The 13,784-nt window shown below is 37.7% G+C and overlaps 2 protein-coding genes across 3 annotated transcripts; one reads left to right on the forward strand and one right to left on the reverse strand.

Annotated features, from left to right (window-relative positions):
- The first annotated feature begins 321 nt into the window (after positions 1–321).
- Positions 322–3,911, forward strand: LOC115692945 (signal peptidase complex subunit 3B-like). Its single transcript, XM_030619927.2, has 6 exons — positions 322–560; positions 660–707; positions 1,135–1,197; positions 2,073–2,126; positions 3,103–3,189; positions 3,549–3,911. The coding sequence occupies exons 1-6, from the start codon at positions 435–437 to the stop codon at positions 3,672–3,674; spliced, it is 504 nt and encodes a 167-aa protein (XP_030475787.1). The 5' UTR covers positions 322–434; the 3' UTR covers positions 3,675–3,911.
- A 2,113-nt stretch (positions 3,912–6,024) lies between these two features.
- LOC115667158 (ATP-dependent (S)-NAD(P)H-hydrate dehydratase-like) lies at positions 6,025–10,904 on the reverse strand. 2 transcript variants are annotated; one of them, XM_056305601.1, is made up of 13 exons: positions 10,764–10,873; positions 10,579–10,625; positions 10,302–10,496; positions 9,925–10,001; positions 9,656–9,765; positions 9,460–9,574; positions 8,584–8,646; positions 8,299–8,462; positions 7,723–7,784; positions 6,835–6,901; positions 6,569–6,631; positions 6,354–6,482; positions 6,025–6,272 (listed from the first exon to the last, which is right to left on the reverse strand). In XM_056305601.1, exons 3-13 carry the CDS (start codon positions 10,486–10,488, stop codon positions 6,245–6,247), a joined length of 1,065 nt encoding a protein of 354 aa, XP_056161576.1. In that variant the 5' UTR covers positions 10,489–10,496; positions 10,579–10,625; positions 10,764–10,873; the 3' UTR covers positions 6,025–6,244. The 2 variants fall into 2 exon arrangements, with proteins under 2 accessions (XP_056161576.1, XP_056161577.1); XM_056305602.1 differs by lacking the exon at positions 10,579–10,625 and having other exon boundaries at positions 10,764–10,904.
- Between the last annotated feature and the right edge of the window lie 2,880 nt (positions 10,905–13,784).

Consider the following 13,784-nt stretch of genomic DNA (forward strand, 5'->3'; position numbering starts at 1 on the left):
AAAGATTAGTGACGACATTACACATTGGATTAAAATTCAATGACCCTATTGAACAAATTAAAAGTTCAGGAATGACATTGCATACTATGTCAAAGTTCAATAATCATTTGTATAATTATCCCATTTAGTTATACAGGGGTGAAAAAATGTTCACCCTTTTGCAATCCAAAACAAAGAAAAAATCAAACAAACAAGACTGCTCGGTTGGAGCCGCCCACAGGACGGGAAACGGAGGTCTCTTTGGTCAACTTGCCGTTTGGACATCTTTTCAGCATTTTTACATTCTGATCCTCTCGATTCGCCCTATGTAAACGCCTTTCCATTGCCCTCGCACGTTGCTCCTCGGAGTAAAAACCCGAGCTTTGCTCGAAATCTTTCGATCGAGACTGCGACAGATCGCGAGAGAGAGAGAGAGAGAGAGAGAGAGAGAGAGGATGCACACATTTGGGTACAGAGCGAACGCTCTGTTGACTCTGGGAGTCACCATCTTGGCACTGATGTGCGCCATGGCTTCTTTCTCCGACAATTTCAACCTTCCCTCTCCCTCGGCCCGTGTTGAGGTACCGTCGCCTAACGCGCACTCGCCCTGGTTTTCGTGTTCCTTTGCTTGAGTTTCGAAATTGGGCAGTTGAGTATGATGGGTTTCTTGCTCTGATTAGGTGCTCAATGTCAATTGGTTTCAGAAACAACGTAATGGGAACGATGAGGTAAATTTTCTACCTTTCGCCCGTTTTTCGACCTCTTGGTTGATCTGTGTTCTTGGGTTTGTCTTGTTGGAATTCGGGGTATCAATTTTCGGTGTTGTTGTGGATGGTTTTGGCCGATTTACCAAACCCTAAGAGTGTGAATTTTGTCTTGGATTTTGTAATTGTTGGTTCCTCTCCAATCACATAGAATGAAATGAAAGACGATTTTCAACGCCTGTTTGTGTTGCTTATTGGAATTTCGACGTGCGAGTGTATGTTCTGCTTCTTAAAGCTATAGTTGGTCCTGACTTCGTCCTGTATAATGCAATGCAGTTTTTTATAATGCACAATCAGAAAACGTATTTTGTTTGAATCTGCTCAATTGTTATGTCTGTAGTTTTCTTAGATCTCTCTTTTTGAGTGGGTACCTTTCTTTTGGATCCTGCAGGTTAGCTTGACATTGAACATCTCGGCTGACTTGCAGTCGGCATTTACGTGGAACACAAAACAGGTTAAGCAGCTGAAGCCTTCACTCGCTTTATGTTTGTGCAGATGACAGTGTGTTTTTGCGAAAAGAGGAAATATTTTGACCTCCTTTTAGAGTAGACTACTGCGGGATCCTTTGACAACTTTCAGGATTTGACCTTTCGTGTTTTGAAACTGCAATGCAGTTGAGTGTTCATTTTTATCTTTTTGTGGTGCAACAATGTTAATGTGTGAGTTAGCTTCTGGTTGTTACGTCTTTGCTGTGGAATAGGCATCATTACAACATTAAACTGCTCGTGTACTTTCTTTTACATTTTGATGCTTTATATGAGGAGCATTATATGGAATGGGTTAGGAATTCGACTAATTCAATATCTTGTATTTTTTTTTGGGTCATCCTTTCTTACTGAGTTGGGTTCACCCCTCTTTGGAAATTGGCTCCTTTTTGTGCTATAAACTTCACTTTGTAAATGGGTTGATTTGCTTTGGTACATCAAGGAAATTTTCATTTTACTTATCAAGGAGAAAAATGAGTTGGAGTTTAATACTGGGAATGCAAGTATATAGCCTCTTACCTCTTCCTAAATTGTTAATATGCATATATTTGAGCAAATCAAAGTTGAAATTTCAATATGTAGGGAATAATTTGATAATATGTGGGATGTTACAATCCTTGATCCGAATTTACGATCCAATCCTTAACGACCTCCCAATGATCCTCCCTAGGATCCCAATCCTGACAACCTTGCTCTGTTGGTTCTCAAATTATTTGTCAGTTAGATACTTGATGATTGCTCGTTCCATCTAGTTGGGCCAAGAAATGGAAAACTGAGACTCTCTTATTCTAGGTCATTAAGTCATTATTTACTATTGTTTAATTGTTCATGGAAAAAATTGCAGGTATTTGTCTTCCTAGCAGCTGAGTATGAAACAACTCAAAATTCTCTAAATCAGGTTGGTGTGATATTATATGTTCAGTCTTTTTCTAGATGTCCACATGTTGTATTCTTTATGTTGGCACTCGTACTGCACATTGTATTCTTTATGGTGGAAAAATACAGATCTTGGCTCTCATGCCTCTTTCATGGGATGAATTCGCAAGACTTGGATTTTAAAATGCTTCTACTAGACATGTTTTTCCTGCCACGTTATCAGTGTCTGGTGGTGATTTTGCAGTTCTCTTTTCATCCGCTTAAAGGCAACTGGTTGTCATAGACTTTTGCATCATCTGATATCATAGTGGCCAATAGGAGATAGAGTACATTACCACTTCATAATGGGTATTGTAATTTGAGTTTTTTTTATTTTTGTGGGCAATTTGGTGGTACTCTGCAGATGTAGGATGAAACAATATATTAAAAGTTGAAGTTCGGCTTGACTAGACTAGTCTTGATATTTCGAAGTACTGGTCATGCTTACGTCAGTCTCCTTCCCGACCTCATATGTTGTTCATCATTCTAAACTAGTTTGAAAAGGAGATCTAGAGGAAGTTATTTCGACAGTCAAACATGATAGCGATCTTGATTGCAGGACTCGATGGGTTAAATCTTAGGAAATTGTTGTCAGTCTGTATCAAATGGATGCTTTTTTTTGTGGTTTTGTGCTTGCGACAGCTATTAAATAAGCCGAGTGTACCGGCTGTTTGGGTGTCATAGCGTCAACGGTTCTGCAATCTGCCACTGAAACATGTTAGGAGATCATGATGCCTCTTTCTGTCAAGAAATCCAACTTTCCCATGGATCGCTCTCCATTACTCATCTTAACCTGCAATGCAAGACTTTTGTAGCTTAAGAAAGATAATCTTCATCACATATGATGCTTGTTAGGTTGAAAATACTGTGTAATCTAGATGATTTATTGACGTTTGGCTTCACTGAACTTGCGTCTTTGAGAAATCAGAGTAAAAGTTGCTGCTTTTACTGCTTAACAGATCTCACTTTGGGACGCAATCATACCATCTAAAGAACATGCGAAGTTCTCTATTCACACAACCAACAAGTACCGACTTACTGATCAGGTGAATCGTTACTCTTCTCTGCTTTGCCTTTTCTTCCCTGTTAATGGCCATGGCCAATACAGAAATAGGGCTTCTGGGTTCTCATCATTGCGCATAATTTCCTAAAGAGTGCTATTTGAAACTTATGTTTGAAGCTTGTTATTATTATGTGTCGCAGACACGTGTGGAGGAAGTAACTGCAAGATACTGATCTGCATCTTGATCATCTATATACTTTTAAGACCTTAATTATTGAAAAAATTTTAATGTTTTAGGAGCTTGCTTGTTTGTGGATGAAAAGAAAGAAATGAAAAGATGTTTTATTTCTAAGTCATGCAATGTCTTCCCCGTGATAATGGTTTCCTTTCCTCCACTTTCAGGGAAGCAATTTACGGGGCAAAGAATTCAACTTGACTTTGCATTGGCATGTCATGCCCAAGACCGGCAAGATGTTTGCAGACAAGATAGTCATGACAGGATATCACCTGCCCGAGGATTACAGATAATGCCTCTGAGCCACTAATAGTGTGTTTTAGTGTTACTGTAGTCCTTTTACTCAGAGGGATACAAAAGGATGTCTTGGTTTTTGGTTTTTTGGTGAAGAGTCGAGACTTGCAATTGATTGGATTTTCGTGGACAGACTTGTTTTTCCTATATGACAATTCAATGGAGAGATCAAAGAACGAGTCATGCAATTTTTGAAACTGTGTGGTCAATCAATGTAGCAAAGAATTTTATGTCAATGTTTCATTTGGGTAGACAAAGTTGATGAGATTTTGTACCTTTTGTTTGGTTTGTACCGACCGTTTATCCTATTTCCTCCATCAACTGAAGCCAATCGCACGATTCAATTCATTCACGCCTTCAATCTCTCTCTAGCTCATGCTTTGATTGCTTCGATCGAGCGAGGCTGAGCTCAGTCCCTGTCTCTCTTTGCTTGATGCACAATTTGCTCAATTGCAGTCGATCCATGCCCGGGTCCTCTCTCACCTGTATTGTATTGAAGTGAGATTCTACTGTCGTTTTCTGGTTGGTCTGCCGTATTGCTTGATTGCTTGCTTGTTCCTCTATTTCTACTTTTCACTTTTGCAGGTTCACTATCTTATCCATAACAATTCGGGGTACGAGCATGTTCTTTCTTAGCCATTACTTCTTCGGCATTAGAGTAGAGGCTCAGTGAGAAGGTTTACAAAAGATGTCTAAAATATAGCTGATGTTCTGGGGAGTCCATGCCCTCTTTTTCTTCACTATGTGCTGCATGGATTGCTGCAACAATAAGAGGCTTCTTCTGCTCTACCAAACTCGTGGTGCATTCACTTTTCATAAGCTTCTCTGAATGGTATTGAAATCCTAGTTCCATCTTATCCATTCCCCGTCTTGTCCTAGTAAGTGTACTCATTGCCAACCAGAAACAGAGAGAGACACTATGATAGACCACCACAATGAGATCAAGATGGATGCGAGAAGATGCATGCTTTTATTTCACAGAATACTCGAGATTTGAAAAATATTTTCTGAAAAATGATTAATTATATCGCTTAAAAAAATTAATGAATCGAAATCATTTTCATTATCAACATCAAGTTATACCTAACTATTTCCGTGGATGATGAAAATTAATTTTTATTTATTCATTTTTGTAAGCGATATAACCAATCATTTTTTGAAAAATATTTTTCAAATCTTAAATTTTTCATGAAACAAACGCACCCTAAGACTAAGTGTAGTTGCCGAGGTCTACGTGGGGGAGCAGGATAAATAGTGACGAATTCAGAGGTGAAATCGAGTTCTTCAATGGCAATGAAACGATAAATCTCAAATGATCGAAAATTGACTGTCACTTGAGTGGCAAATTGGGTGTCAAATTTGTATGGAGTGTATTATGAAAACTTACTGTCCCTTTTCTTTTTCTTAACATCCTCAACATTACAAGAATTTACATTTGTTTCCCCAGCATGTCTTTTTCTACATTTCAAGATTCTCAACCATTTAACGAGTGAAGCTAAATTTGTATGGAGTGTATTATGCTCGGTGATCTATAGAAATGTCAAAATTGATCATAAACTCATTTCTTAACCCATATTTGATAGGCTGAGTTATTATATGGGTTAGTTATATACAGTAAATAGATCATAAATAAGTTTAGAATGGTAAAGTCCAAAATAATATGGGTGTTAAACCCACTCAATCTCATGCTCCCACCTTAATTTGTGTATGAGTTTTCCTAAATTTGATTTGTATCAATAACACGAGTCGGATCGGGTACGAATCGCTAAATTTGTATTGTATAGAAATGAGTCAAAACGGGTTAAATGGATCAATTTGGATCAGATAATTTTTTACCTGAACATAAAAAATGATAGGGATGATGACACAAATGATCTCTGAACTTTGGCCTGATATGCAATGTGATTCCCAAACTTTTAATTTGTTCAATGTGCGCTTTGGAAAATATTGAACATTTTCATATAATCTAGGGACTAAATTGAACATATACCAAAAGTTCAAGGACTACATTGAACAAATTAAAAGTTGAGGGACTATATTGCACATTGGGCTAAACTTCTGGAACTACATTGAACAAATTAAAAATTCAGGAACCACATTACACATTGGGACGAAGTTCAATGACCATTTGTGCCATTTTCGCAAAATAATACTGTAAACAGCCAAAAACAAAAATGTGCTAACAAAATGGTGACCCTTGGATGATGGGAGTGAAGGATTATCCAACGCGCGCAATAAAAGGCAATACTAGTGTCAACAATAACAAGTAGCAGTGGAAAGGCAATCAAATTATCCGCTTAAACTGAGGCATTCAGTGGTTTTAAGAAGCAAGATGGTTCTCCAGCCAAATAGTGCACAAACACGGAACTCATATAGACATTATTCTACCCAAAAAGGGATCATTTGAAAATGTAGATACACCGCAAGAAGATTGGAGTACTCTAGGAAAATGAACAGGAAAAGAAAGGGCACACACAAAAAACTGTACTTGTAAGAGCAGAGGCACCAAGAGGCGCAGCGAGACATATTTGAGAAGGCCATCACCACTGCAACTCCGTTATTGTCGCAATCAACATGCTGGTGAAATTTCCTCCAAACTGCGAGAATGGAAGTTTCCGTTTAAAAACTCTGTTTATTTTGCTGCAGTTAAAAGCTCAAATCGAGGAGTCAATCCCTACCTTCTTCCCAATAGCTCAATGATATCGCTGGTAAGAGTGGACCTTCTCTTGCTTGCGAAAGCGAGTGATGCGGCCTTCCTCAACAAAACAGATCCCGCCATGCACCCCATCACAGTTGGATTCATTTGGCTACAAGAGACCAGTATTCAAAGAGAATATTTAGAATGAGATTTCGATTATCGGAAATGAAATCTGCAAGTAAGACTGCTAAATACCTGGTTGAATCTACTCCGGCGGCTGAACTATGTTGACGAGCCCAAGATACGAATACTGCAACACTGACAACATTACAAGTATTTGGAAATCATCGATCCACAATAAGTATTTAGTCCTCACTCTTGGCGGAAAAAGTTGAATCCCAATGAATAGTTGATATTGTATCTATAGATAAGGGAACATGATGTGGACGAGGTAACAGAAATAACTTGGGACCACAGTGTATTCTTCAAATAAGAAGTTACTGAAGTGAGAGATTGTGCACCTTCCAGAGAGTATATCACCCTGGCCACCACAGCGTCGAGGTGAACCATACTGGCTCACTGATTTAACTGCAAAGACCAACAAGGGATATCATAAACCTTGGCCAAACAAAATTAAAATACATGCTAGAGAAGAAACAAAAGTTACTGCTTACTGCTTAGAATTTTAAAATTTCCATAACTTGAGATGTACACTTCATTTTGTAATTGAGATTAGAAGCTCTAGGTGATAAGATCACACTCAATTTCGAAGCTTTCACAACAATAATGATATGTTTTCAATTCTTTAAGTTAAAGGTTTCAGGTGTAACGGCAGATCAAACTAGGCAAGGTACATTCAAATTTTAAATCCTCTAAAACAATCATATATCATTTAGTCGAGCACATCAACAACTTGCACTTCCTACAAAAAGAGGGGAAGAAAAAGGTACGACTTGTAGCTAGCTTATCTGCTTTCACGATATGCAGCATATTAGCAAGGATACACCAGTCGTTAAGAACTTATGGCATGTAAAGTACAGGATTTCCGATCCTAGCAGGAAAGGGAGGGATACAGATACCCAATTTCAAGTGAGAAAACAGGATTCCTTGTTATTCCAGGAATGCATGAACAAGTTCTAGATACCAGGCTACCAAAAGCACCCTTTATTTGTTGAGTTCCAGAAAAGGGCTAGATCATATCAAAAAAATTTCGGAAATTTTGGATGGCTTTAATCAATTCAAGGCATAGATATGTTGCACCTAGGGTCCAGAGAGAGCATACCCAATGAATAAACAATCTAGCATTTCTTACTGCATTGAAAGCACTATTAACGGAGGATCTATAATGCATCCAAAAGACTGCAAAATATTACACCAAGAAGGATTATGGCATATGGTTCATCCTATACCTATGTCACCATCACTTATCAGATCAGAATTCCCCTTTCGCATGATAGTAACACCGCCTATCCTGAAAGAATAAACACTAATATTAGTTCATTTTTCAGAACATAAGCAAATTTTGAAATACAATCATCAAAATATTTGAAATTTCCACGATCTACAGTGAATGGCACAAACCCAGCAGAACAACCACAACATGTCAGTATCACTGCGTCATATATAAAGAGATTACTACATATATTAGTTAATTTCCTCACAACTAAAATGTGCCTACATAAAATTTTGTTTTCAAAATTTCAAAAGACTTTCCTTGAAAAGGTCGAAATGGGTAGAATGAACAAAGGTTGTTGTGTAAGGGGAATTTTACGCAATTTTGGACGAGACCAACAGATATATATCTACATCAATTTTTTAGCCACTCTGATACTTAGGTGAATGCATTGCCAACAAACAATGAATATGAATATGTCTAAGCATGTAACACCACAAAATTGGAATATAATGAACATTACATACTAAGACATTAGCTAAGCTCCCAGAAACCTCCAATAAAAGCAGACAAACTCTGCAGAAAAGCTTACCGTTTAGCAAGCAATTGCAATTCCTGATGAGCATCTTGATCCTTTACTTCACAATTGAGTACTTTTTTGACCAGGCGCTTATATTCATTGATATTCGGAGTTAAGACAGCTAGGTGGTAACCAATAACAAGATCAGGGTTGTCTGTAATAAGAAAGAGCCCATCCTGTCATAACAGCATAGAATCAGCTCAGAAGGTCAAAGGCCATCTTAAGAAATTAGATAGCAGAAATAGATCCATGAAGAGCGATTCCAAAAGTTGATGATACATAGCAATAGCTCATTACCCCATCTACGACAATCGGAACATTGCGCTGTCTTGCATGACTCATGATCTGACCCACACATCCCTGGACATGCATAAAAACATGGAATGCTTCAGGAAGAGCTTTAACAGGACGTCCAGTCTAAGCAAGAAAACAAGGACAGCACTGATGAAAAAAGGAAGGTCTGCTTCCAGTGTTTCCACCTCCAGTCGTAACAAAACAGAAACAGCATTGACATCTGTGCTTTCAACAAGTGTGGCAACAGTTGCATATATCCTTTTATGCCCTAATAGACATTGTTATAGAGAATTCACAGATCACTTCTCTATTTGGCTGAACTTCCTCAAAGCAGTGAAAACAACATTTTTCTCCAAGGTGTGTTTATTTTAATCCAGTCTATCGCTTTTAAATGCCATAATTCACTGAAGAGTAATCATCTATGTACAGTTAATTTGTACTGTGTTGATGCCTAACAGTTCTAAAAGATCTTAGATAAGATCTCTGGCTGTACTGCAGTTATCTGTAGCTTGCACTCCAGTCACTCAGAAACACATGTCAGTTGTCTCAGTGCTACACTTTGGTAATGCATATACCTATAGAAAATGCTCTCATAGGAAACTATAAAACTGCATAATGCACAGTTTCTCTTAATTTTCAATGAAAGTTTGGTAACCAAAGAGTGACAGGATATAAAACAATGAAAGACAAATTAAGTATCTCAGTAAACAGAAGAGAAAAGGTCAGACTCTTATGAATTCTTGAGAAACAAATGACCAACCAGATGTGCTGCTGAGGTACAATAAAAGCTATTAAAAATAAAAAGAAGCATAGACATGGTAACTAAAGACAGATTAATTAAGTAAACAAACTGAGATTGATAGGGCCAAAGAAGCATACCAGCAGGAATGGGTCTCTCCCAAGACCTGGACCAACTACAAGACAATCAAACCTTTCCAGCCATTTATCAATCTCTGCAAGAACCTTGCCCGAGATTTGTTCTTTCTCCTCATCCCTGAAAGAATTCCTTAACAGGTAAAAATCTGCTCAAACATAGAATTTAGATCGTCAAAACAGAAGTCAGCAATTTTTTCACCTTATGTTATAAGATTCTTCTAAAATAGGGTGCACAATCAATTCAGGGCTGTAGCTTTTTATAACCGTGGCAGCATCTTTTGTGCAGAAAATATGTGATAAATCTGCACCCTGCAAAATCAAGAAAGTTACACCACCCCCAGCAAATATGAGCCAAGAAAGAAGCAAAATTTGGTATTCTTTAGCACATTACTCGTTGGGACATCATAACTGATGAAAACAGGACTAAACAACTTATAAAGTTAAACCAAATTGGTCAAGAGCACTAACAATTTTCAGGGCGGAAATAGCCGCAAAATATGGAGCGCCAGTGTACTCACGACATCCACCAATAACTGCTACCTTTCCTGGTAAACACGTAACAAGAGAATAATAGGACTAGTTTACTCAAATTCCTCACTTCAGCTAAATGGCCATGACTAAAAGCTCATAGCTAAAGCAGCCAATTGAAGAAATCAGATACAATTGAACGAAAATAGTTTAACATGTGAACGAATTTGTTTTCCTTTTATAAATCTGTCCACCAAGAACATAGCTTAAATCATGGTTAAGCAAGGCCATAAAGAACCCATTGTACAGACAGAAATATAAACATCAAGAATCATTGTAGAGAACAAAATTACACAGTCCCAAAACCACAGACGAACCTGCCTGGCCTTTATATTTACTTGGGTCAAGCGGTGGAGCAATTGCCCTCAGAATGTTCTCAGCCTCAGCATCAAAAGCCATTGGCCTTATGCCCTGCGACCTCCTGCGATTGCCGGTACCTCCCAGACACACAGACCTCACCAAGAAATGCTGTCTTCGCAGGACGGACGAGGAAGAAGCCAACATGCAACCTTCTGCACAACCACAGGCGATCAACATTAGCAACGACCACGTCGCACTTGGCTCAAACGCGACCACGGTGAAAATGGGCTATACTTCAAACGGACTCCATCGGGTCGGTTGCTTCTTGAGGGATACAGCAACTAAAGAAAAAAGCAGAAATTAGACGAAAGAAGAAGACGGCGAACAAACAGAGAAACAGAGCAGAGCAGCTACCAAGAAAATTCGAAACAATAAGAATTCATCACTATAATTTTTGCAAGAAAGAAAATTTAGCTTGCCTTCGGATGATTCTCCGGCCAACAACGCCGATCACCGGGGAAGAGAAATCAGGCGGCGGAAAAGGAGACCCACCGCCAGCAGACTCTGTCACGGATGATACCGTTGGCCCAGAAGAGGAATTTCATCAAATGGCTGGTTTGGGCTCACCAAATGGGCCAGCATATAATTGAACGAAACATATGAGTTTTGAGCTTTTGTTTTGTTTTGTAATTGGTTATTTAGAGGAGAGTTTCCTTTTTTTTTTTTAGAGAGAAGAGAGTCGTTTGAGAATTTATAGAGCCCGGCACGCCAATTCCGCAATCTTGAGTGTCTTGAGCTTCGGTTATCTCCACATTGTTACTTGCAACATTGGGTAACTCCCGTATCGAAAATAGTCCCATTTCTCTTCACACTAGACGTGCGGCGAGTGCTTTCAACCCCCATGAGTATTGTGTGTTCTGGGACTTCATAACTTCTCAATTTGACTGTTTTAATGATTTCATACTTTAGTTAAGTTAGTTTTAAGCTTTCATTAACCTAGCTACGCCGACAAGAATGCGGCCCTGCTAATAAAGGGATTGGGGGGTGGGGCCGGAGAATACGAGGTCCGAGGTTCGATCCTTGTGAACACAGTACGCGCATCATGTGTATAGTAGAGAGGAGTGAATCCAAAAAAATAAAATTAGTTTCCACTACGAGAAAAGATGTCTGGAAATGAATATATCGATAATCAGTCGGATGTATATTGGATCCGTATTCGACACCCGTGTCCCTTTTTGTTATTGAAGAACTAATCAATGCACGGGGTTAGGCCTAATTCCAAAAAAAAAACACCATCTTTACCTTGAGTGACAATTCTGATCCGAACTTAATAAAAAGCATTAACTTTTACTCGAGTCTCAAATCTAATCTTTATAAAGTGAAATTAGCCCCACGGGATAGTTGTGGAAAAAAAACATTTAAATGTATTCAATGCATCTTGTGACCATTCAAATCTCAAGACAATCTTTGTACGTGAATTGTGAAATATTCTGAATTCTACTTATTTCCTCCAAAATGACAACATGGAGTCCGAAAAAGGGGGCTATGGTGCATCTCAAGGAAGATGAAAGAACCCTAGATTTTCGCATTTGTTCGGTAATGGTGCTCTGATCTTTTCAAGATCTCTATACCCGATCTCCAATCTCAGCAGACTACACATCATTGATATCATCCTGACTTATTAATCTCTTTGCAAACAAGGGGGGTGAGTGAAAGTAATTAGTTTTTCGGATTTTCACTCGTGTGGTTAGTCGAAAATGACTAGTCAGCCGAAAATAAGTATTTTCCGGCCAACAAAAATATTCATACATAAAATTAGGATCATGAACTCCTAAATCTAAAGAAGTGTAAACACTTTTTGGAATTACTCCTTTTGAATTTTTTAATATTTTTATTTATTTTTTCTTTTTTTCTTTCTTTTTTTTTTCCTTCTCCCTCTACCAGTCTCTGAGACTCAACAACGGCCAATGACTGACCACAGGCCCGGACTAGCAACATCAAGCTTGCTAGATCCCAACGAGCTTGAGCTTCGCTTGTGGCCTCGCCGACCATTGTTGAGGCCTGGCGAGGCGACCAGCGGAGGAAGAAGGAAAAAGAAAAGAAAAGAAAAAAAGAAAGAAAAGAAAAGAAAAGAAAATATATATAGAAATTCAAAAAAAAAATTGCATGAGATAAAGTCATCAGAATGAAATCATTTTTCAAATGAGATCCAAATACTAGAAAACGTTTTCGGTCACATATCACCAAACAAAGAAAAACTATCCATTTTTTCTACAAATGATTTCTCGGAAAGATTTCCTTTATCATAAAGATTTTCCCCAAGCAAACGCACCCTTTGTGTCAAAAGCAATTAGATAAGTAACTCTAATAATGGAAAAGCTTATGTGACTCGTCAAAATCACTTAAGCAGAGTTTTTAAAAAAAAATTAGAAAATTTATATGTTCATCAATAAATCTTGGCCCCACCAAAATTTCCAATTTCTTTACATTCCAAAGTCTAAGGAAGTGTTGTTAGAATTTTTAACCAAGAAAACCTTCTAAATTTATGAGCTATATTTTACAATAATCAATTGTACAATACGAGGAATGATGACTAATTATTTCCTAACTTGAGAAACAATGCTTTGACATAGATTGAACTTTCTGTTAGGTCTATCTCTATTTTGGTAACGATGACTATCCATTGAAAGCTTGCATGCTATTGACATTTTACGAGAGATTTTTATAAAAGAATTCTAATTTGTTAATAATCCTAAGAAGTCAAGAACTAGTGATGAAAGGAAAAGAGTCAAGAACTATTGCTCTATTTAAAAGATTAACAAGTTAGTCATAAATCAATCAAACGAGTCAAATTTCCGTTTCTATTATTTTGAGAAACACTCCATCTTTTAAAATGAGAAAAAAGAAAAAAATTCTAGCATGATACATTTTACTGATGGAGAAAAAGGAACTTCAAATTTCTTACAACATTCTTTATGGTACATTTGCAAAAAAAAAAAAGTATTATCTATTAGCGGACGATATTTGGCCCCCCAACATGTTTGCTCTCCATCCATCCCTATTTGGCACTAAATTTTTCATTCGTAAGGTTTAAGCACTAAAGATCGTTCTTTAATTTTTGGTTCAAAGCATTTTGAAATTGTGTGGTGCAAATTTATGCACTGAACAACATCATTAAATGCAACAATTCTTCGCAAATTGAGAAATTGGGGCTAAATCGGTTCCCAAATGTACCCTAGAATTGATTTGCTCAGTTGATTGAAGTGTAGTCTATTTTCACATGGTTCCAAGCTCTTTTGTGCCATCTCGAGACAGAGCAAGGTTAGAGAAGAAGCAAATGCGAAGTTCCGAAAGATGAACAAAATTTTGCTTACTTCCTCCTTCTTTTTCTCGAGAAAAACAAGTAGATTTTTGTGATTTTAAATAAAATTATTTAGAGAGAATGTTTGCTCCGTCATTTTGCTTTTGAGTCTAACAAAATCAAGAAAAATAGTTGCAAA

Source organism: Syzygium oleosum, unplaced genomic scaffold (assembly GCF_021117445.2).
Source record: "Syzygium oleosum isolate NSW1041296 unplaced genomic scaffold, Sole_v2.1 Sole_v2.38, whole genome shotgun sequence".
Lineage (NCBI taxonomy): Eukaryota > Viridiplantae > Streptophyta > Magnoliopsida > Myrtales > Myrtaceae > Syzygium > Syzygium oleosum.

Excerpts from the sequence above, each read along its gene's own strand:
- LOC115692945 (XM_030619927.2), top strand. The coding sequence starts at position 435 with ATGCACACATTTGGGTACAGAGCGAACGCTCTGTTGACTCTGGGAGTC. Across the intron at positions 561-659 it reads CTCCCTCGGCCCGTGTTGAG|GTGCTCAATGTCAATTGGTT; the intron begins GTACCGTCGCCT and ends TGCTCTGATTAG. Across the intron at positions 2,127-3,102 it reads CTCAAAATTCTCTAAATCAG|ATCTCACTTTGGGACGCAAT; the intron begins GTTGGTGTGATA and ends ACTGCTTAACAG.
- LOC115667158 (XM_056305602.1), bottom strand. The coding sequence starts at position 10,488 with ATGTTGGCTTCTTCCTCGTCCGTCCTGCGAAGACAGCATTTCTTGGTG. Across the intron at positions 10,002-10,301 it reads TAAATATAAAGGCCAGGCAG|GAAAGGTAGCAGTTATTGGT; the intron begins GTTCGTCTGTGG and ends CGTGTTTACCAG. Across the intron at positions 6,632-6,834 it reads GGTGATATACTCTCTGGAAG|TGTTGCAGTATTCGTATCTT; the intron begins GTGCACAATCTC and ends TAATGTTGTCAG.